This window comes from Pholcus phalangioides, unplaced genomic scaffold, assembly GCF_987345545.1.
Source record: "Pholcus phalangioides strain wild (caught in Gottingen) unplaced genomic scaffold, Ppha-v1.0 ptg000008l_1, whole genome shotgun sequence".
Lineage (NCBI taxonomy): Eukaryota > Metazoa > Arthropoda > Arachnida > Araneae > Pholcidae > Pholcus > Pholcus phalangioides.
In genome coordinates, this window is record NW_028301601.1 from 22,241,642 (window position 1) to 22,265,375 (window position 23,734).

General features: G+C 38.1%; 1 protein-coding gene and 4 non-coding genes across 5 annotated transcripts; 2 read left to right on the forward strand and 3 right to left on the reverse strand.

Annotated features, from left to right (window-relative positions):
- The first annotated feature begins 1,461 nt into the window (after window positions 1-1,461).
- On the forward strand, window positions 1,462-1,533 carry TRNAQ-UUG (transfer RNA glutamine (anticodon UUG)). The gene has a single exon. It is a non-coding gene; the product is annotated as a tRNA-Gln (tRNA).
- Window positions 1,534-2,843: 1,310 nt separating this feature from the next.
- TRNAQ-UUG (transfer RNA glutamine (anticodon UUG)) lies at window positions 2,844-2,915 on the forward strand. Its single transcript has one exon. It is a non-coding gene; the product is annotated as a tRNA-Gln (tRNA).
- Window positions 2,916-4,644: 1,729 nt separating this feature from the next.
- On the reverse strand, window positions 4,645-13,881 carry LOC149083998 (astacin-like metalloprotease toxin 2). The gene is made up of 7 exons (XM_089234349.1): window positions 13,528-13,881; window positions 13,281-13,349; window positions 12,086-12,120; window positions 10,772-10,850; window positions 10,250-10,367; window positions 5,046-5,221; window positions 4,645-4,924 (listed from the first exon to the last, which is right to left on the reverse strand). Exons 2-7 carry the CDS (start codon window positions 13,342-13,344, stop codon window positions 4,692-4,694), a joined length of 705 nt encoding a protein of 234 aa, XP_089090475.1. The 5' UTR covers window positions 13,345-13,349; window positions 13,528-13,881; the 3' UTR covers window positions 4,645-4,691.
- Window positions 13,882-17,339: 3,458 nt separating this feature from the next.
- Window positions 17,340-17,411, reverse strand: TRNAQ-UUG (transfer RNA glutamine (anticodon UUG)). The gene has a single exon. It is a non-coding gene; the product is annotated as a tRNA-Gln (tRNA).
- A 4,420-nt stretch (window positions 17,412-21,831) lies between these two features.
- TRNAQ-UUG (transfer RNA glutamine (anticodon UUG)) lies at window positions 21,832-21,903 on the reverse strand. The gene has a single exon. It is a non-coding gene; the product is annotated as a tRNA-Gln (tRNA).
- Between the last annotated feature and the right edge of the window lie 1,831 nt (window positions 21,904-23,734).

Sequence of the window (23,734 nt, forward strand, 5' to 3'; positions counted from 1 at the left end):
GATTCGGCTGTATATTATTTATATGGCGGTACCCTTTAGGCCTCTTTTTTTTTTTTTTGTTTTTTTTTTTGTTTATCAAATTTATTGATTTATTTTATTATCCTCGAGTGGCCGCGGAGCCCCTTGGTAAGTGCACACGGAGCACCGGTTGAGAACCGCTGATCTAGTGTCTTCTTGTGTTGGAGTTCAGTCTGGCTGAATATTCATCGATTCCGGATACATCACTACTATCAATTCTGAATTTTCATGAAATCTGCTACTGTTTCTGAAATTTTTTTGTTCACTTACTGACTTGGTCGCTCACCCTGTCACGCACTCAATCACCAGGTCACGCACTTACTCACTGGGTCACTCATTTCTACTTCACCAAACACCAACTCTGGCCGTATCGCTATACTGCAATTTACTGCCATTAGTGAGATGGGTTGGAAGTGAAGGCGCTGTCTATCGGTGGTCGCCTCGAGTTCGTTACGGAAAAAATCTTATCGATATCCTCCCTTGGGTTCGAACCCGGGACCCTGACAACAACCTTCACGATGGTAGACGAGCACCATGCCACTCGGGCACAGGGTCACTCATTCTGTCACTTGCTCACTCACTAGATCCCCTCAGCCTACCACTTGGGTCGCTAATCATGATACTCATTCACTAGGTCACCCACTCACTCACTAGGTCGCTTACTTAATCTCTGGGTCACTCATTCACTAGTTTGCTCACTAACCGACACACTCACCCTGTCGCTCACTCACTAACAACTGTATCATTTACTGATTCACTCTCTCGGTCATCCCTCTCTCTCTCACTTACTGGCTCATGTCGAACTGTTGTCGGTGGATTGTTAGACGGTGAATTTCCCGTCGATAAGTTGTTGCTCGGCCAATTTTCTTAGCGGTGAATTTTCCGAGCCGTGAATTTTCCTAGCGGTGAATTGTGTGAACCAGAGAAAAGTGTGATTTATTACATGAAATTTAGCAATGTAATTCTGGGAAAAACTGTATATGAAGATGGAGATACCTTGCATCAAATTGGTTTAAAAAAATGTGTACGAAGTAAATTATTTCTTCACAAAAAAAAAAAAAAAAAAATTAGTTAAAAAACAAAGTTTCGCGCTTTGACATTTATGTTTTTAATGCATTTTTTGAATATCAAAAATGCAAAAAGAAATTTGAAAATTCCAAAAAAATCAATGCTCTGGTCTGAAAGCGATAAAGGAGAGTGAATTCGTCATCTATCTTTGAAAAATAGGTTTGCTGCATTAAACGGAGGGCTTGAAAATCGTTTAAAACAATCAGGATAGAGGAAGAACAGCTATAGCGATAACACTGACGTCATACTTTTGCAAGGCGGATGATTCATGGTTTTCGATCACCTGTCTTATATCTGTTCGTTAAATCACTTTTTTCCCCCTTTAATAGCATTGGTAAGCTCAGCGGTACAAAACAAGTTAGATCGCGTTAACGTGGTTCTGTGGTGTAATGGTTAGCATTCTGGACTTTGAATCCAGCGATCCGAGTTCAAATCTCGGCGGAACCTTCGCTTTTCCATGATTGTTTCAAATTAGGGATTTTTAATGAACAATTCAGTGCAAAAATTTTCTAGATTTTCTGAATAATTCCCATTTTTCTGTAATTATTTGAATTCAATTTTGGTTTGAAATTTCCGTTTTTTTTTTGTTTTTTTTTATTTAGCTAAATAAAAAAAGTCATCCAGGATCCTATGTATACCCGTAGCTTCTACCGCCCCCCTGGGGGGGGGGCGTTGGAATTTTCCAGGGGGACGTACGACGACGTAATGTTCCAATAGACGTTGGGAATCACTGACGTAGTTGATTGAATGAAGCTTCGCTTGATGCAGATACCCACTGGGAAAAACGTTTTATGTACCCCGATTTTGCATCCCTGAAATATTCGTTTAAGCCGGGTTTTCCTAGGAATAAGTTTGTTGCGCAGCGTGAACTGAATTAGACAATTTCGCGCCGGCAGAAACGTGTTACATAATTGTACTACGCGTTTGTATTTTCCTAGCGTGGCCCATCAGATCAGGCATCCTATATTATAGTATACTAGCTATAATACCCGGCGTTGCCCGGGTTATGATCCACCGTGATTTGTAGTAGCGGTTAATTTTTACACCTTTGGCAATTTTTCTACCATACTTAGCAACTTCGCTTCTGTATACGTACGTTATATATATTTTTGATTAATATATACAAATTTGATTTTTACCACTTATTCGCGAAATATTGATAATTTATACTTCTTTTTTTTTTTTTTAAGAGAAGATGGGTAGTGATTTTACTGACAATCCGTGAGAGCAACTTCTCTACGGTTGTTCGGGTTAACGGGTTAAAGCTTATGCGGTAATGCCGTGTTTCCCAAAGTGGGCAAATATCGCCCCCTGGTAGGCGATGGAATAGTCCGATAGAAGCCACTAGTATAAAAATAGTATCCCATGGGTGCGCTTGATCCGGTGGGCGATAAGAGAAAAAAAATTCTGAAGAAGGGGGCGATGGACTAAGAATTTGGGAAATTAAGCGATTACATTACAATAAGTCTGCCGTGCAAGAAAGGGCCAGAGTTTGGTGTTTCTCGGCTTGAAAAAGATTAAGAACCAAAACGCTATAGATCACCCTTTTTTTGGTCACTCTCCCGCTCTCACGATCTCTACTTACGTTCAATATTATGTAAATTCATCCCATCGCAAAATCAAAATCATCCCATTCAAAAACATCGCAATATTGCGTGTTTCCTGGAAGTGTCAATGCGTTTTTGTTTTATCATCTGGTCGTAAAATCAATAGAATTGTAAAGCTCAGCGGCAGAAACTAGTGCGTCGCGTTAACGTGGTTCCGTGGTGTAATGGTTAGCATACTGGACTTTGAATCCAGCGATCTGAGTTCAAATCTCGGCGGAACCTTATTTAACTATTTTTTTAAATATTTGATTTCAACATGTAATTTTTATTTTTGGACAATTTTATTCAATTTCTCATAATTTTATTAAAATTTCACTTCTTTTTGTTAGTTATTTAAATTTATTTCACTTTTGTATCAGAGTTTATTGAATAAACAAAAATAGTTTTCTAATTAAAACTTAAACACATAGATAGGGTGGCTCATAAACTCGTAAATAGTTTCAAAATTCATAAAAAATGAAAGAATTAGTGCATTTGCATGTGGTTTTTGTGACAAAAATTTTTCTCACAAATCGGGACTTTTTTTGGTACGGGAAAAAATTTAGGTTTAAATTTTGTCGATAGAGAGAGAGAGAGAGCATTGTACAGAAGTAAATCACATTGTCAATACGCAAACCAGAGTCCTAGAACATGCAGGGTGTACGATTGGTGCTCATTTCTGAATTGTTTTTTGTTTCTGGCGCTTACATGAGGTTGCCATTGTGTTGTTGACATTGGTGAAAAAGCATTATTGGCGAAGTCGTTCTACATCAGCCACGAATCACCGGCTGAAGCTTCACGAACATTTCAAACATAAAAGGGATTGAAGAAAGGTTTCGGATCCTATCTCTCCTACTGGAAAGATATCCAGCGCCCTCTGTTGCAGAGAAGTTTGACTAATTGTTTTCCGCTCGAGGAAAAGAGTAACATTTTCGGAAACCGTGTTTAAATTTCCCGATTCCTTCAATTTTTAGGAATTTGAAACTATTTACGAATTTATGGAAATATTATGGAATTTGTATATTTCGATGCGGTTTTCGAAAACATTACTTTTGTTGTACAGAAAAAAAAATAGTTTCGATTTTTGTCGATAGAAGACGCTGTAAGAAAGGGGAAAAAATCGCTGAAAATATTCGAATCAGAGTTCTTTACAATCCAGAGCCTACGATTAACAACTCATTTCTGAAGTTCCTGGTTCCTTGCTCTTAAATTACGTTTTCGTTCTGATGCTGACATTGGTGGATGAAGCACCAACACAGAAGAGGTTGAAGAGAATTTCAGGTCCAACCACTACTATCGGACTGGTTTGCAGCGCCTACTCTCGATGAAAATTCAAACTATTTTTTTTTCTCAACAGAAAAAATTCCCCTCCGTATTGTGTGGTCTGCAAAATAATTTTTTCTGCAGACCACATTCAAACATACCGATTACAATATTAAGGAATTTCAGACTGTTTACGAATTTAAGGGACACGATGTGTCTTGAACCAATGAAAATTTAAAAAATTATTTTGAATGTGTGAAATTATCCCTGAAAAAAATTTTTTTCGTTTCAAATACATTGAACAAATTATTTCGATGGTAATTGTTCCCCTTACCTGGAGCAGAGGTGGCCAACTTCTGTTCGCGGGCCAACACTAAAGCGTCGCGGGCCGCATCAGTGGTGCAACTTCGATATATAAGCCGCTCCATTATTAATTGACTTAATTAGTTAGTTATTAAATTAATTTCGTCACTAGAAATAAGAAGTTTGTGAGCAGTTTGTTAATCAAGAAATCTGCTGTTGGAACCCCCCGATAGTTCAAATAATGATGACAAATTTAATTTTTTCACGGTACTTTTACCTTGTCGCGGGCAGCACAAAATCACTTCATGGGCCACACAAGGTCCGCGGGGCCAGCTGTTGGCAACCCTGACCTAGACCATTGACACATGCAATTTTTGTTGTTTTTTTCAACACATGGACAAATATATATGTTTTTAAATGATGTTTATTTCAGTGATTGGCCGTCGATCAATTTCATGGCTCGTTGCATTTGTACAGCTGGTTGATCTTTTGGATATCCAGAGCCGAAAGTCCCTTCTTCTGTCTGAGTGGAGTCAGTTGGACACCAGGCGTGTTTGAAGTGATGGTCCTAAGTCCTGGTTCAGTGGCATAGTCGTGCTCACCGAACATCATGATGGATTGGTAATCGAATCTGCTCAGCAGCCTGTTCTTGTTTGGTGCCAGTTGCACGAAAAGATGTTGTTTACCTGGAACATTGCAACACCGAAATTTAAATGTACGCTATATACATCCAGAGCAAAAAATTCTCAAAAGGAGTGCTATACAATCCTACACATTCGTGGAGATAAGTTCAAATTTTATTTTTACCTGGGATTATGTTCTCCCAAATGATGTTCACGAATGAGTCCCTGTCGGACCTCGTGTGCTCGTGCAGCAATCCGATGGCGTGTCCGAGTTGGTGAAGGATGATGCCGAAAGCACGGCAACCACGGCCAAGGTTCAATGTCTGTTGACCGCCGGTCATTCCCACAGGAGATGTGCAGCTGGGGAAAAAAAAAACCCATTAAAATATGTTTAAAAACAAGGGTCTTCACTGCATGGCCCGCTGGCAGTAAGTATTTTTAAAGTAATCTTTCATGTTTGAAAATATTTCATTTTCAATTACCTTCTATAAATTCTGTAAAAGCTCATGTGCTAGCTCCATATTTATTATGTATTTCATTAACGTGGTCTTTCTAAATATATTATGGTTTTTATTATATTATTTATTTTTCGCGTTCTATTTTTATCTTTATTTATCTCTATTTTAACTTCTGACGCTTTTATTTGAAACTGAATAGCTTGTGAAATAACTTTGGAATTAATAAGAAATAATTCAATAATTGAAGAGAAATAATTCAATAATTGAAGAGAAATAATTCAATAATTGCAGAGAAATAATTCAATAATTGAAATACAAATACAAATACAACACCACAACAGGCAAAATGCCCAACTAGGTGGCTGAGAAAAAGATGCTCTTAAAAATATGGATGCCATATATTTCAAAAATACACCAACCCAATTGAAAATGCAATTAAATAGTATAGTTGCCGCCTGGCAGTCGAGTGGTTAGGGAACTAGATTCTCACTGTGTAGGTCTGGGTTCGAATCCCGGTTCGGGCATGGATGTTTACTAATACTAACGAATTCCCGGGACGGATCATGTGCTGATCCCTTGGGAATACGTGAAGATCACGTTATTATTATTAGTAGAGAGAGACAAGAGAAATAATTCAATAATTGAAAAGAAATAATTCCATAATTGATGAGAAATAATTTCAGAATAATTGGAAAAAAATAATTTTAGAATAAGTGGAAAAAAGTGTTCTCAATTTTGAAAATTTATAATTAATGAAAAATATTTTAAGGACTATTAAAAGAAATACAGAATTATTCAAAGCAATATTTCCAGAATTAATGGACATATAGTGTAATTATGAGAGCGTCGGTTGTATTATTAGACGGTTGCGTGTGTAGTTTCAAGACAGAGACATGCATTTTTGTCTTACACGAAAGGACGGACTTTATTTAGACAACATACTAATGTACAGGACGAGAAACGAACTGCGTGATAACTCGAATAATCACATGATGGCGCTTTGAGCGCGTACATCAATCACCGCTCTGAGGAAGTGGCTTTCTTTTCCCACTCGTAGCGGCGGCGACGCCACAGACATTCGTATTTGATGAAAAAATAATTTCAGAATCAATGGAACTTTCTTTCTTTCAAACCGAGCACAACTCAGGTCTCTCATCATCTATGGGCGATTTACTACCTATCTACTACCGGAAGTGTAACAGTGCGTGTACCCATTAGTCTGAGTGCGTATGCAGCGTTGTGTTTGATTTTTCAGAGCGGCCATCCATATTTGAGAAGTGAAGTGAGTGATGTGTTATGATTGAATTACATTTGTACCGATGTAGGTCTGCTGCTATCTGTGGCGAGACTTTTTGAAAGGGAAAACGGCTCGCATTCGTGCCTTGAAAGTGGGAACCACGAAAATTTGTACTGAATGAAACGATAATTTCTCAGAATGAATAAAATTATCAAATAACGAAGGCCCCGTTGTGCCCAGACATTAGAATGTGACTATGAATCCTGACACTGCCGTATGACTTGTTGGCGCTCGGGAGTCGTGGAATTTTTTTGGTCTAGCAATGTATGAAAGTTTAAAGACTCCTGCTTTAAAACATGAATAGACATTGTTTGATAACTCTACCACATGTAGGCTATTTCACAGCTATTGAAAAAAAAAACGGAAGAGTAGATGACTTTGCCTAATAATACTCAAAAAGTCGCCAACGAATAAGGCAAATACCAGGTCCTGGTATTTGCCTTATTCGTTGAGCACTGAAAATTATTTGAACGTCTCCAAAAAAACGGTAGGCTGGCACTTTCAGCCGGATAGAGAGCCCCCAGACCATCGCTTTGCCCACGGGCCCATGAAGCTTTTCAGTCGACCCTGACAAGGGACAAGACAGCTATATCCCAGAGTGGAAAATTTTAGTCATGGGTGGGTCCAGAAAATTAGACCAGAATAGTAAGAGGGCGACAAATCCATGAATGTGCCTTCAAGAATATCCAATGCACATGCAAAATTTTGAGAGCCATACTGGATCGGTTAATTACTGTTAATCAACTAATACGTGATACGACTTACATCTCAGAAAATAAAAATGGAAGAAAGACGATACATATATGTAAATGTTACTAGATCTCATACTATCAAATTGATCAAATTCGCCAACTACTCTTGGGTATTTCGCATAATCTCAGGTATGCATAGATATGAGATAAACTAGACTGCACGTCCTATTGTCCGGTCTCCTCTTTTTTTGAAGCACGCATCCCCCCCCCCCCTCCGCCCCGTGACGAGCTGAATAACAAGACCATGGTACACTACCTTCGTACTTGGCGAAACATTGCTTGTAATGAGTGAAGAAAATTTAGATCCGTGTTATTCGTAACTTTACTTAAAAGCAGCAATAAATAGCATTTTAATAAACAAAAGTAATAAGTATACGGCGCCTAACTTTCACAAGTGAAATTCCTAATTAGTGCGGTAACTCTATTATTGTAATGTAAATTTCCCTCTTGTTTTTCATTTTTCATTTTCGTGGTTCATAATACAGAGCGACGAACCAAATACACTGCTGGCCACCGTAAATGCAACACCCTGAAGGAAGCATGCAAATAATATGAAATTTACAATATGCATTAGCGGAGGTGAGATATGCAAATGATTAGAATTTCAGCGCAGACGCACATCACGCGCGCCTGTGGCGCCACTTCAAAGCGCTATTTAAGGCTTGGAGATTTCGACGATTTGAAGTACGGCAATTGTGTTTTTCTTGTGATCTTTTCAAAAAAAACGATCAATTATGCCTCGTAGAAAACAGCGATCATCTTTTGATCAAGTATCCGAGTTCGACAGAGGAAGGATAGTGGCCTACCGAGATTGTGGATTATCTTTCAGGGAAATCGGTAGTCGTGTTCGACGAAACCAAACAATTGTAATGCGGATATGTGATCGTTGGATGCAGGAGGGTACGACGGACAGACGTGTGCGATCGCATCCACCTCAGTGCACCACTTCACGTGATGACAGGCGTATTGTGCGTATGGCAGTGACGGATCGCTCAGCCACATCACGAGCCATAGCACAGCACATTCAGTCTGTACCGCATCATCCAGTGTCTGCGCGTACCATTTGACGCCGTTTACAGCAGAGTGGTCTGTCCGCAAGACGTCCATTGCTTCGTCTACCCTTGACGCAGAACCACAGACGTCTCCGCCGCCAATGGTGCGATGAAAGAAGGATGTGGACGGCACAATGGAATGAAATTGTCTTTACTGACGAGTCACGCTTCTGTCTGCAACACCACGATGGTCAGATTCGAGTCTGGAGACACCGTGGAGAGAGGATGCTGAACAACTGCGTTATGCACCGCCACATTGGTCCTGCACCGGGTATTATGGTATGAGGCGGTATTGGATATCACTCTCGCACTCCTCTAGTACGCATTGCCGGTACTTTAAAAAGCCAGCGCTACATCTCCGAGGTGTTGGAGCCAGTTGTCCTTCCTTACCTTCAGGGCTTGCCCACAGCCATATTTCAACAGGATAATGCGCGACCACACGCGGCACGCATTGTCCAAAGGTTCTTCGTCAATCACCAGATTGAATTGCTTCCCTGGCCAGCTCGCTCTCCGGATCTTTCGCCGATAGAAAACATGTGGTCCACGGTTGCTCAACGATTGACCCAGATTACATCCCCAGCTGCCACACCAGATCAACTTTGGCAACGCGTGGAAGCTGCTTGGTCTGCTGTACCCCAAGAACACATCCAAAGTCTCTTTGAATCAATGCCGAGGCGTGTGGCAGCGGTGATCTCCAACAATTGCGGCTACTCTGGCTACTGATTTTGGCAGGAACCACACTTCACAGAAGTCTATAAATTTAATCATTTGATGCTTGGTCAACATGTTATCTACAAAATAAATATTGTTGCGATATCTCTTGTCTTTCTTGGTGTTGCAATTTGGGTGGCCAGCAGTGTATTCAATTACTAAATATTAATACAAAAAGGAAATCTAACTCGCCTGTGGAAGGTAATCTTGGCAACTTTAATAAATGATACATTGCAACCAAAAGCACGGCAGGATTTCGGCATATCGAGGGGTTTCTTAAACACTCACGGTGTCTACCCAAGGAGTGGCCATTGGAATAACAAGGAATTCCTTCTTACCACTCGTCACATGGTTAGGTGTAGAAAACAAAAAAGCAACGGTCTATGGTTATATTATTTATATCTGGGGTAAAAGTGACTAGGCTTTTTCTCAGCCACCTCGTTGGGCATTTTGCCTGTTGTGGCCTTGTATTTGTATTTAGGGAAATTTATCAAAGTTACCAAAATTCGCGATGATTATGAATAGTAACATAAGCAAATATATATATATATAATAATTTTTTTTGTATTTTGAAATTTCAGTTAACCGCTTCGCTTACAAGCGATTGGCAAGAAATTCGGATAATCTCTATTTGAATAATCGGCGATAAATGTGATAACCTTGTCCTAACCAAACCGCATGTTAGAAAAAAGAAGGAAAGAAAAAGTAGAAAAGTAAGAAAAATAAACAAATAAAAGGAAAACAGTATAATACATAAGTATACAGGATATACTCATCTATTATACTCTTAGCTCTTTCCCTCCGTCTTATCTGCAATTATTACAGATAATAGAGTAGATATGAAGTGGATTTCTCGTTTCACCCTCGCCTATCTGTTCTCTTCCGCTCTTAGATGTATATAGTAGAAGGATACATCACGGAGGCCAAAATAACTACTTTTATTTCGTGGGGTTGCAAAAAAAAAAAAACTTCGCGGTGATGAGGAGAGAGGAAAGAAAACTGAGAGAACATTTTTTTTTTGTATTTATTCCACTGGCTGGCCTTTCGACGCAATATTACGTCCTTGATCGCAAAGTGGTTAAGATGGTGTTGATGAATTAATGAAATCAATGTCTCACCCAGCAGTTGCGTCGGCAGTGAAGTAAATGCGGTTCTTGCCGTAGTTTTCCCTGAATCGGATGCATGTGTTTTTCTCGATGTGCGACATGGCTGCTTTGACATCACCTCGGAGGAAGTCTGTGTGGGAAGTGATTGATGAAATACAAATTATTAATTTAATTAAATACATAATACAGAGGTGGCAATAAAAAAATGTCCCCCAACTTTGAGACCCTCTCAAAAGGGGGTGCTATACAATCTCACATTCAATTTCAACTACCAATTTAAACAATGCGCTTGGTGCAGCGTTTCTCAGCCTATGGTCCGCGGACCAGAGGTGGCGTGCGACGAAGGTATAAGTGATCCGCAGGAAGACTTATACCATCGTCTTTATCTGGTCATGCATGCGGTTGACCAGAACACTGATTTAGTGACTTGTAAGTAATGGGACTTCTTTTATAACCACTCTCCCCCCAAGTCGTATAACGAAAGCTAATAATTATTTTTCATTCTATATACACATTTTTTTCCGTGTCACTTACCTGCTCTATGGTCAAATGCATAATATATGATGCCATTCGTCCACAAGCTCTTGTCGCTGGCAACCGCCGCGGCTCTTTCCTATACATAAAAATTCATGTCGATCAATGAAAAAGCTCACCACGTAGTATCATAAAGTCAAATAAATTTCGGTATTAAATGTTCAATTTTTTATGTATTTATTTTCTCGAATAATAAATTATAACGTTATTAAAAAACTTTCAGTGAGTCTATTTGGGTTTGCTTCATGATGAGTTCCAGCGTCATAACGGGCGGTCCAGCTGGGATGTGGCCCGAGTGAAACGGTGAAGGAGCTTAAATAATTCAAGGCCATTCCGATAATTTTCAATAATTCTTTACCTTGAATACTCAAAACATTCAAATGAATTCTGGAGTTTAAATGAGATTCAAATATTTCTTTCATTAATTTTGAATTTTTTTTCTTTCATTAATTTTGAATTTTTTTTCTATCATTAATTTATAAGTTTTTTCTTTCATTAATTTAGAAGGTTTTTTTTCATTAATTTTGAATTTTTTCTTTCATTAATTTTTACTTTTTTTTCTTTCATTAATTTTGAATTTTTTTCTTTCATTAATTTTGAATTTTTTTCTTTCATTAATTCTGAATTTTTTTCTTTCATTAATTCTGAATTTTTTTCTTTCATTAATTTAGAATTTTTTCTTTCATTAATTTAGAATTTTTTCTTTCATTAATTTAAAATTTTTTTCTTTCATTAATTTAAAATTTTTTTCTTTCATTAATTTAAATTTTTTTCTATCATTAATTTTGAATTTTTTTCTTTCATTAATTTGGAATTTTTTCTTTCATTAATTTAGAATTTTTTTTCTTTCATTAATTCTGAATTTTGATTACTTCGGTATATTTCGGATGATTCTTAAATTATTTTTTAAATTCATATTCCCTAAATTTCCATTAATTCTAAAATTATTTCTTTCTGCATTTATTTCTTTCATAAATTTGGAATTTATTTCCTTGATTCTCTGTTTATATCACAGCGGCTCAAGTGCGCTAACCTACACACACACCAGAGCCACGCTTTTTTTGGTGATTATTGGTTACCGCACTTGCCCGATATACAAGGGGGGACCTAGGTTCGATTCCCGGAAGAGACACAAAACCACTTTTCCTTCCAAATAATAGTTTCGGCATAACATCCAGGAAAATACAATTTCTCAGTACATTTCTGTGAATTTCTTTCTGTTCGATTCCCAGACGCTCGAATTCATTAAGATGACGCTCGTTATGGAGAATATCCAAGTAGATGTAATCATAATCATCAATAAACGATACTCACCACTACGGCATGTCCCTCGTCGATTGATACATCGTCTTGAATTGTGATCGTTGACAGAGAAAAAGAATAATATTGATAAATTACATTTCTATATCCATTGAGATTGGAATCGAAATTTTCTACTTCGAAAATCTCATAATAATACAACACATACTGAAGAACTGCCTTTTTTTTAGATTAGAAATAACTAAGAAAAACATATGATACGCATCGGGGAATCCTTATCAGGGTTCCTTGTTGAAATTTCGGGGTGTCAGTAAACTTGGATGAGAGAACAATTCTATTTTTGTGTGTTTACAACAATATATAATGAATATTATTCAGCTATTAATAATACCAAATATCATTGTTTTTATTTATACATATGCTGACCATATTTCCTCGAGAGAAATACGGGACATTGGGATTCCAAATACGGGAAAATACGGGACACCGCCAATTATCGCCAAAAATAACGCCAAAACCAAACAAAGTTGCCAAATATTGTTGAAATTACGAAAAAATTACAATGGAGAGAAATGATGCATTACTGCAAATTGCATTGGATTAAAATGCATTCCACGAGAAAAAAGAAAAACCGATCACCAAGGCAAATGTGGGAGATTAATATTCTCATATATAGTTGTAATTATCATAAAATAATTTGTGAGTTGAAAAATTATGTCAATCTTTGACTTCAATAAAGAATAGAAATTCAAGTAGGCTTTTCGTGTAAAACACGGAAAAAACCGGGACACTTTTGTCAAAAAGTCGGGACGACCAAAAAAAAAACCAGAAAATACCGGGACTGATCCGGGAAATACGGGACGTATGGTCACCCTATTTATACACTTATTTTTGGTATAAATATTTTTTTCCTTTCAAGTCAACAGAAAAGTAGACAAAGAAAAGGTTATGAACTCCCCTGATAAGTATAATGGTTGCCACAGCATCATCATCACGAAAGAAAATTTATATCGTGTATAAGTTCAAAATTTGAATTCATCATAAACTAAAACATTAATTAATATGAAAATATTTAGACGACATCAAAATTCAATGTAAAAATTCAATGTGTCAATGGTAAAATAAGCAGCCTTTTAAGGAGGCGAGTTACGTCGTCAATGCCGTTCAGAGGGTTTATGCTATGGACAGTTCAGAACTATGCCGGACTTTATTATTATAGACACTCCTATATATCAGATACGGATATTACCGTGTGGGAAAGCCACAGCTACAGACAAGAGTGATATCGCCAAAACGAGCTTCATGTTCAACATTGTGCCTGAAATTATGATATAATTTGGTTCGTAATTCGAATTAATATTTCTACGTGTACATTCAAATTGGAAAAAAATAGCATAGCTTATATGAAAATAAATACTAAATGAAAAACTGCAATCAAAATAATATAATAACCACCAAGAGAGAGAGAGAGAGAGATTCTCGAAATAATTGTCTACCTGGACAGTTCAGCTTTGGACCATCAATTCAGCATCGTCCTCAATGAAACTTCACTCATATTTATTCATTATCTCATCGTTTCTTGTCCAAACATATGCGCCAATGTCTATGAGAAAAATCGGATCATGCCACAGCTGACCGACAGAGATTATTTCCCGGATTGTGTAAATTCCATCAATAAACGTAATACTTTCGTGGAATCGAAGAGTTTTCGCATCGGATGCATTTGTTTTCATATAACCCTAATTGAAACAGTTTTCTCTCAATGGAATTTAACCTTAAAATTAATTCTTATGATGTTTTGAAGAATTAATTTCTCTTGAAATAGACGTCAGTCATTTCTAGGTAGAAGTGATTGGTATTTTTATAATGGACTATTCTATTCTTATCTATGAACGATAAGAATATTATCTGCCAGCGAATGTTCTGGTAAGTATTATAATCAGAATTTTCTCGTCCTTCCCCGGTAGCGGATTGAATATACAGGGTGATTAAAATTAAAGTTCCCGTGTGTACTCTGGATAGTTTTTCTCTAAAACCACTCATCGGAATACAAAAAATTTTTCAGGATATCTTAATGAGGCCATCTTTTTTTTCCCCATGGTCCATATAGCATATAAACCAAGTTTTTGATGGAATACCTCCATCAGAACGGGCGCTTCATAGGTCTCAGCAGTGACCAGTGTCAGTATACTACTTCACCAAACACCGACTCTGGTCATATCGCTATATTGCAATTTACTGCCATTAGTTAGATGGGTTGGAAGTGAAGGCGCTGTCTATCGATGGTCGCCTCGAGTTCGTTAGGGGAAATATATTATCTATATCTTCCCTTGGGTTCGAACCCGGGACCCTGACAACAACCTTCACGGTGGTAGACGAGCAGTGTGTCAGTATACTGGAACTACTCAGACCTATGTAGCGCACGTTCGGATGGACGTATTCCTTTGAAACTTGGTATATACGGTATATGGACCATGGAAAAAAGGAAAATACAATATAAAGAAAATGTCACTTATTCCCCGTGTTTCGAAACTTGAACTATGTTTTTTATTGCAAAAGTCTCTCTCCCATGGTCCTATTAGAATATCTTTAAAATTTGACTGTATTCGGATGAGTGGTCCTTGAGAAAAACTCCTCAGAGAGTACAAGAACTTCAATTATAATCACACTGTATTTTAAATTCGTGCATTGCAGACAGGCAGGGGTGGCTCTAGGGCAGTGTTTCATAAAGTGGGCAATATCACCCCCTGGTGGGAGATGGAATGGTCCAGGGGAGCGATAGAAAAAAAGCACCGGATTTTATACAGGATCCTATGGGTTCGCTTGAGTTAGGGGGCGATGAGAGAAAAAATTTATGAAGAAAGTTGGGGGGCGGAATCAAAAAGTTTGGGAAACTATGCTCTTGGGTCATGTGACTTGAGAGGCAGCACGGCACACCGCACCAATGAGAGCAACAGGGTAAAAAAGTATATTAAAAATTTGGGAACAAAAAAATTCGACAAACTTCAAACTATGAATGCACGAGATGACGTAATGTACAGAGAAAACAAGCTTTACTAAGAGAAAACACGTAGTTTACAGAGACAAACTAATTTTTATTGCATGTGTACATGGCGTATATAAATTCGCGAGTTTTGCGAGTTGTTTTACGAGTGCGGCTTCAACGCCGAAGACGCATAAAATCGCTGTATAAAGCTGAAATCACACCAGCAGCTTCGCAGACAATCCGTTAAGCCGGGTTTTCCTAGGAATAGGTGTTTTGCGCCGCGTGAACTGAACAGTATAATTTCGCGTCGGCAGCAACGTGTTACATAATCACGCGACGCGTTTGTGTTTTCCAATAGCGGGGCGAATCAGATCAGGGCGGCTATATTATAGCATATGGCCTTGGCATCAGCTACTCTGTGTCGTCTGCATGCTCCGGTTTGAAGGGAAGGGAAAGAAAACACACACGAGTGAAGAGGACATCGGCAAAACGCGCGCCGCACGACTCATTTGACTCCTCCAGAAGCAGTCGGCCAATCACGCCCGACGTAAAGCGCTGTCGTCAGACGTATTGCGCTCTGAAGGAAAACAGGCGTGCTTTCTTTCTTTCAAACCGAGCACAACTCGGGTCTATCACCATCTATGGGCGATTTATTACCCAGTGAGTTGTGCCGGAAGTGTAACTGTGTGTGTGTGTGTGTGTGTGTACCTAAGTCTGAGTGCGTATGTAGCGTTGCGTTTGATTTTATCAGTGCTGTCATCTATATTCCAGAAGTGAAGTGAGTGATGTGTTATGATTCAACTACATTCGTACTTTTTGTAGGTCTGTTGCTCTCTGTGGCGAGACTTTTTAAAGGGGAGATCGGCTCGCATTCGCGCCTTGAAGTTTGGAGCCACAGAAAACCAACTTCAGCCGACCACCAATGTGGTGACGGTGGGGTTCGAACAGCACCTCCTAGAGATAGGTCTCCGAAGTTTGTTTCGGTTTTAATCCGAAACGGTTTTTTCGGTTTTTTTGCGGTTTTTAATCCAAACTAAATTTATAATGAAAAATTTTATTATAGATAAGATCAATCAAAGTGGAGGGGAAGAAAAGATTGCCACCTTTCTTCAAGGACAAATTATATGGAAATAATAGGTATATGCGAAATGCTGGACCATCCAACGAACCTACACAATAAATCGCCCCTACCGGCACATCATTATGGGTCTACACCTTACCGTGGGCTGGAGCTCTATCCACGGTAAGATGCAGACCCATAATGATGTGTCGCGTAGGGGCTTTTCTTCTGAACTTCCTTCTTTTCGGAGTTCTATGCATTTCCGTCTCACTATCATAGTTCTCCGGGCAAAATTCTGGGGTGCCCCTTTACGTAATCGAAACAGCTTATACATATTTACACTCAAAAATCATAGCACCATAGGTGACCATGAAGGGCCTCCATGCGCACCCCAAGCCATGCCCACATAGGTTTAGATGGCTCCTGCTTAATGGTCAGCTCTGCTGGACCATTAATAATATATTAATGGAGGAGATACGCAAGTGGAGGAGAAGGTGGTCTCCCTTCTTGGAGATTTTGTTATATATGGAAACACAGAGGTTGCTGAGACTGTCACGTAGGAAATTCAGAAATGAGTTGTTAATCGTAGGCTCTGAGTGTTAAAGGATTCGCATATTTTCAGCGATTTTTTTTCTTCCTTACAGCGTTATCTATCGACAAAAATCTGAACTATTTTTTCCTATACAATAAAAATAATGTTACTGAAAACTGCATCGAAATATACAAATTCCATAATATTCCCATAAATTCGTAAATAGTTTGAAATTCTTAAAAATTTAAGTAATCGGGAAATTTAAACAGTTTGTGAAAAAGTTATTTTTTTTTTCCTCGAGTAGAAAATAATTAAATAACCTTTTCTTCGACAGAGGGCGCATGTATACAGGGAAGAGATAGGATCCGAAACGTTTCAATCACAATCTCTTTTACGTTTTAAATGTTCGTGAAGCTTCAGCCGGTGATTCGTGGCTGAGGTAAAATGACTTCACCCATAATGCTTTTTTCATCAATGTCAACAACACAATGAAAACCTCATGTAAGCGCCAGGAACAAAAAAAAAAAAAATTTAGAAATGAGCTGTTAATCGTACACCCTGCATGTTATAGGACTCTGGTTTGCATATTTGCAGTGATTTGTTTCTGTACAATGCCCTCTATCGACAAAGTTTAAACCTAAATTTTTTTCTGTATCAAAAAAAAAAAGTCCCGATCTGTGTTTAAAAAAAATTCCATTTTGAAATCAAATATTTAAAAAATAGTTAAATGAGGTTCCGCCGAGATTTGAACTCAGATCGCTGGATTCAAAGTCCAGTATGCTAACCATTACACCACGGAACCACGATATCGGGATTCACTAGTATCTGCCGCTGAGCTTTCTAATGCTATTGATTGATTTTACGACCAGATGAGACCTGTGATAAAACAAAAACGCATCGACCTTCCAACAAACACGCAACATTGCGATCGTTTTCGGGATGAATACAATATCAAGCGTAGCTAGAGAGCGTTTTGTGTTGAGAGCATGAGAGTGACCAAAAGGGCGCCTCTATAGCGCTTTGATTCCTAATCTTTTTCAATCCGAGAAACACTAAACTTTGGCATTTTCTTGCGCGGCACACTTATCGTAATGTAAGTGCATGATTTCCAAAAAAAATTTTTTGTTCCACACACATCGCCCCTCTTCTTCAGAAAAATTTTTCTCTCATTGCTCCTTCCCCGGATCAAGCGCACCCATGGGATACTATTTTTATACTCGTAGCTTCTATCGGACTATTCCGTCGCCCACCAGGGGGGTGATATTGCCCAAGGTTTCTAGAATATATATTGCCCACTTTGGGAAACGCGGCATTACAACATAAGCTTTAACCCGAATAGCCGTAGAAAAGTTGCTTTCGGTGAGGCGGGTTGTCAGTAAAATCACTACCCATCATCGCTTCAGAAAAAGTATAAATTATCAATATTTCGCGGATATAAGGAGCCGTTCAAGTATTACGTAAGCAAATTTTTAGCCATTGTTGACCCCCCCTTGTCAGCAAAAGTCAGCAAAACGCTGACCCCCCCCCCTGTCAGCAAAATTTCGTCATCAGCTCCGCCCCTCTAAATCCTAATGCATACTTTCATAAAAGGTGGTTGATGACGTAAGCATTATCCAAAACCCCCTCCCCCCTTGTCATCAAAAGTCAGCAAATCAGAACCCCCCCCCCCCAATCGATGATTACGTAATACTTAAACGGCCCCAAGTGGTAAAAATCAAATTTTTCCATTTTTATTCATCAAAAATATATGTATAATATACGTATACAGAAGCGAAGTTGTGCTAAGTGCGGTAGCAAAATTGCCATTAGCGAAAAATTAAGCGCTAATATAAAACACGGTGGATCAAAATGTATTCCACGGAAATAAATGTTCAATATATATATATAATAAATATCCGAGATTAATTTATATATATATTCAGTCATAATTATTATATTATAACCAATTCATAAGTTATTAAAGCGTCATCCGACTACCTTTCTCGTCACTTTTCCATAAAATAGTGCTGGGGAGTGAACTTCAATAATATTTATTTTATTGAAGAAAGTGTTATTTTATTATACAGAAAGTACCCCAAAGTGGTGAAAAAAAAAAATTTGGACCACCTATGACATTTTCTATGGTAAAGTCGTTTTTATGTCAAATTTCAAGCAAACACTTGTAACACTTGGGCTTGCCTACAGATGAAGCGACCCTCTCTCTCTTGGTCAACCTAAGAAGCCCATGGCGTGTTTGAAGCGTGTGCGCGTGCCTTCACACATCTATTACTCCTAACAGATCGGTCTAATTGAGCCAAAAAATAATAGCAGTCGGAAGTTATTTTCAACAATGGATCATTATGCAAACACAATGCCCGTCTAAACTAACAATCAGAGCAACAGTGTCCAATGCGAGAAACATCGATAACAATGGCGTCGACAGTTAAAGTTTGATTCCACCTTACAACATAGGCGGAGATAGACTTGGAAGTCTGGGGGAGGGGCACGATGATGATGTCAATTCATATATGCATATATACGTTAGATCAGTCGTATCTTCACCCATGCCTGTAAAAGGAACAAACTATCAACGCTGGATCGGAAAGTGTGTGTGTGTTTGTTCCATCCTTTATCATTCTTCCTTAACAGAGGTTTTGTAATGTAACAGACCATGTGCCACGAAAAAAAATGGCGGATTCGTATTGGTCATTGCATGCTGATGTACACATTTCTCTCGTAGAAATAATAGATAAGATTATAATAAACGGTAACGAGCGTGAGTTGGGGAAAAATTACGCATCGTGGCACTCGCATATATATATAATGCGGCACCGATCAGTTATCTGCGGTGAGTCAAGATGTGTGTTTCAAGAAAGTATACTTCGAGGGCTGAGGAAAAGTATGTAACGAAATGAACGGTTGAAATGGTGAGGCTTATATTTACTCTCAGACACGTATCATCGCTGACTGAATCGATGCCCTCATATATGTATAACAGTGATTGGGAATTAATATTAGTAAGTGTAATCGAGAATTAGTAATGAATGCCGCTCTTACTCGAACGACGCCGGGTCCATCCTACCCACCCCGTTTGAAATTTGGAAAACTTTGGAACCAGGGAACAGAAAATAATCACTAGAACCCTCGGAACGAAGTTTCAAAACGCAGAATAATCAGAAACGACCTGTTTAGCCACGACCACCTAGATATGTGTAATTTAGAAGGTTCAGGCACCATAGAATCGCCAATGACGTCAGTACTGTTCCAAGGTTTTAGTTCAGAAATCCCACTTGTGATGTCACTTGTGGAGTGTCTGCAATAAGGGATTATTCAAGTATTACGTCCAGTGCCATCTTAACGCATGGGCCTACCCGGGCCTCAAGAGAAGAAGAGCCTCACAAAAATGAGATTTGGTTGAAATTTTCTATAATTTACCTGGTAGGGCCTCAGAAAAACCACTTGGCCCGGGGACCCATGGTGATCTTAAGACGGCTCTGATTACGTCAGCATCGATAGTAAGGGAAGAGTTTCCTATTTGCTGACTTTTGATGATAAGTGGAGGGGGGGGGGGTGGTGTTTTAAATGGTGCTTTTACGTCATCAACCAGCCTTTATAAAAATATGAAATATTCTGAAAGGCTTCTTTACTGAGTGTACCGAAAACGAAGAAAAAACTTTCCCTTGTTTGTTTGTGGCCACCTGAACTAATATTCCCCCTATTGATGTGTCCTCTGTTGAACCACTTTAGTGACCTCTAAAAATGTTCCGCGGATCCTTTAAGTGATCTGAAAATTCGTCCAAGCCGCTTAAGTGTTCTGCACCTGTGCCGCACGTCGTTCAAATGATCCATAAATATGCCATGGATCAATTAAGTGATCTAGGAATGTCTCGCGGGTAACTTGAATGACGTAGAACTGCACTGCGGACCGCTTAAGTGCCCTAAAACTGTTCCACGTGTCACTTCATGGGATCTACAAATGTATGACGGACCGCTTGAGTGTTCTGGAATTGTGGCACTGGTCACGGGTGATCTGTGAATGTGACACGGGCCCACTTGAGTGATCTGAAAATGTGCTATGCGCCGCTTAAATGCTCTGGAATTGTGCCACGGGTCACTTGAGCAATCTGTAAATGTGTCGCTTAGAGTTCATTTTTACAAAATTAGGTTTGACGTGGCTGGCTATATCAGATAACCTCGAGGGTCACATATTGCCCGCAGGCCATGGGTTGATGGCTTAGAGGGCGAGTCGCAATGAATTTCTTAAAGAGAAAGTTTGAAAATCAGCTTTCAAATGACATTGAAATTAACAGAAATTTATTATTATAATAAAAAGGTATTTTTTTCTTCCGATATTTTAATTATTTTTTAATATTTTTGCATAAAAATAAATTTCAGATCGTCTGCGGGGGGGCCATGGGGGAGACAAGACCCTCCCCCCTCCCCATGTACGTCTCTGATCACTCGTTAAGAGGTGGGGAGCAGAACTGACAAAGGAGAGGGGGGGGGTCTGAGATTCGCTGATGGGGGAAGGAGGAGTAAAAAAAATGGCAAAAAATCTGACGTAATACTTGAATGGCCCCTAAATGAATATTTCAGGGACGCAGAATCGGGGTACAAAAAGCGTTTTTTCAGTGGGTTTCTGAATGAAGCGAAGAAGCGCCAATGACTCACCTACATGAAACAACTATTAACTCAATTTCGAATTGTTTTTTGTTAGTTATGTTGTATCTGAAATAGGCGCTTGGTTGTGATTTCACTCCGACAGAAGAAAGGAATCTCCGCTTTTTGGAAATCAAAAAAAAAAAAAAAAATGAAATACGCGCACTAACGCTGCTTGCGGGAAAACACAATTAGCAAGTGAAGACTCATCGTTTTGGTCAAATACTGGAATAAACATACTTATAAAATATTTCCTTGTTACATTTTCTATTTCACATGAGAAAATTCTATATAAAACTTTCAAAGATATTCCGATAATTGTTGAAAATCTTTTTTTAAAGTGTATTTTTAAACGAAAAAAATTGAGGGAAAAAATTTTAAAAATAATTTAAAGAGTTTCCATTTTTTTGAGATAATATTAAAATTAATTTAACATACTAAATTAAAAAAAACGAAAATTTCAAGCAAAAAATTGAATTCAAATAATTACAGAAAAAAATGGGAATTATTCAGAAAATCTAGAAAATTTTTGCACTGAATTGTTCATCGAAAATTTCCAACTTGAAACATTCATGTAAAAGCAAAGGTTCCGCCGAGATTTGAACTCGGATCGCTGGATTCAAAGTCCAGAATGCTAACCATTACACCACAGAACCACGGTAACGCGATCTAACTTGTTTTCCACCTGTAATACCGCCAATTGTATTTGAAAGGAGGCGAGCTTACGTGAATTTACGATCAGATATATATATAAGGAACAGGTGATAAAACAAAACTAAATATATTTTCGATCCACCTACGAAACAAATGTGTAACATTACGATGCTTTCACGATGTGAATAATCATAGAGATTAAACAATACGTACTTAGATGCCAAAAAAAATTGCACTTAAAAGGCCAAAATATGCGTGTGACAAGAACCAAAATATACAGGGTGATTATAAAAAAACTATCCCGACATATGGGCCTCTAACTATCATACCATTCACAGAAACTGAATGAAATTTTGGCATAAGGTATTTTGAGGTATGCGCTCAAGAATGATATGGAAAACAACAGTGTCACTTTAACAGTTACGGTTACAGTGAGAAAATTTCGAAAATACCAAATGGCAACACCAAGTTTTTTGTATTGGAATGCGATCTCCATTGTGAAAAACCCTAAATAGCGTTCGAACGGCAACTGTAGCATGAAAATCACCGGCGGTAGATAGAGTGAGGACAACCAATAAGGACAGAGAAGCAGCATAAAATAAAGCATTTTATTGTGTTTTCCAGATGACCTTGTGGAGGACTAATCAGGCTGGGATCTCAGCCGAAGAAACGGTGTGACCAATGAAACGAACATTAATGCTCTGGTGCACGGCAAAGTCCTTTTTCCTTGCCTAGCTCCGGGGATTTTCGTGCTACAGGTGCCAATGCTATTTAGTGTTTTTCAGTATGGAGATCGCATTCCAATACAAAAAACTTGGTGTTGCCATTTGATATTTTCGAAATTTTCTCACTGTAACCGTAACCGTTGGAGTGACACTGTTGTTTTCCATATCATTCTTGAGCGCATACATCAAAATACCTTGTGCCAAAATTTCATTCAGTTTCTGTGAATGGTATGATAGTTGGGGGCCCATATGTCGGGATAGTTATTTTTATAATCACCCCGTATATACTAAAAAGCGCCAAAATACGATCGGAAATATGCACACATTAAAAATGTTGAAATACGCACTAAAAAGAGTTAAATATGCACAAAAAGTGTTAAATATGCGCAATTAAGTATCAAAATACACACAAAAAAAGTATCAAAATACGCACCACCAAAAAGTCGAATTATGAACTAAAGTTGTCAAAATAAATATGCGCCAAAAAGTGTCACAATAAATATAGTCAAATAATCGCAAAATATTCATTAGAATTATGCAAATATGCATCTAAAAGTGTCACTATAATGCATCTAAAAGTGTCACTATAATGCATCTAAAAGTGTCACTATAATGCATCTAAAAGTGTCACTATAATGCATCTAAAAGTGTCACTATAATGCATCTAAAAGTGTCAATATAATGCATCTAAATGTGTCAATATAATGCATCTAAATGTGTCAATATAATGCATCTAAATGTGTCAATATAATGCATCTAAATGTGTCAATATAATGCATCTAAACGTATCTATGTATTTGCCTGAAAATGTCAAAATTTGCACTAGAATTATGAAAATATGCTCTAAAATTCTGAAAATACGTGAAGATTATATATTTTTTTTAATATGCGTTTAAAATTTTTCATTATCCAAAAGATGCAAACTAACTGGCGTTTTTGAAGAGCATATTTTGTAAGCAAGTAGACAATGCTATTTTTTTCCCGTATTAACACACGTTCAGCCAAATTATAATAATTGCCGTCCGTTCCCATTTAAACGAAACTCGAAGGGATGCACATATTTTTCAACCAGCAGCATGAAAGTATAACTGCTTCATTAATGGAAGCA

Bases quoted from the DNA above. Each gene is read 5' to 3' on its own strand.
- LOC149083998 (XM_089234349.1), bottom strand. From the start codon at position 13,344: ATGTTGAACATGAAGCTCGTTTTGGCGATATCACTCTTGTCTGTAGCT. The intron at 12,121-13,280 runs GTAATATCCGTA...TCACAATTCAAG, and splicing joins AGCTGTGGCTTTCCCACACG to ACGATGTATCAATCGACGAG. The intron at 10,851-12,085 runs GTGAGTATCGTT...TTTTATGTATAG, and splicing joins ACGAGGGACATGCCGTAGTG to GAAAGAGCCGCGGCGGTTGC.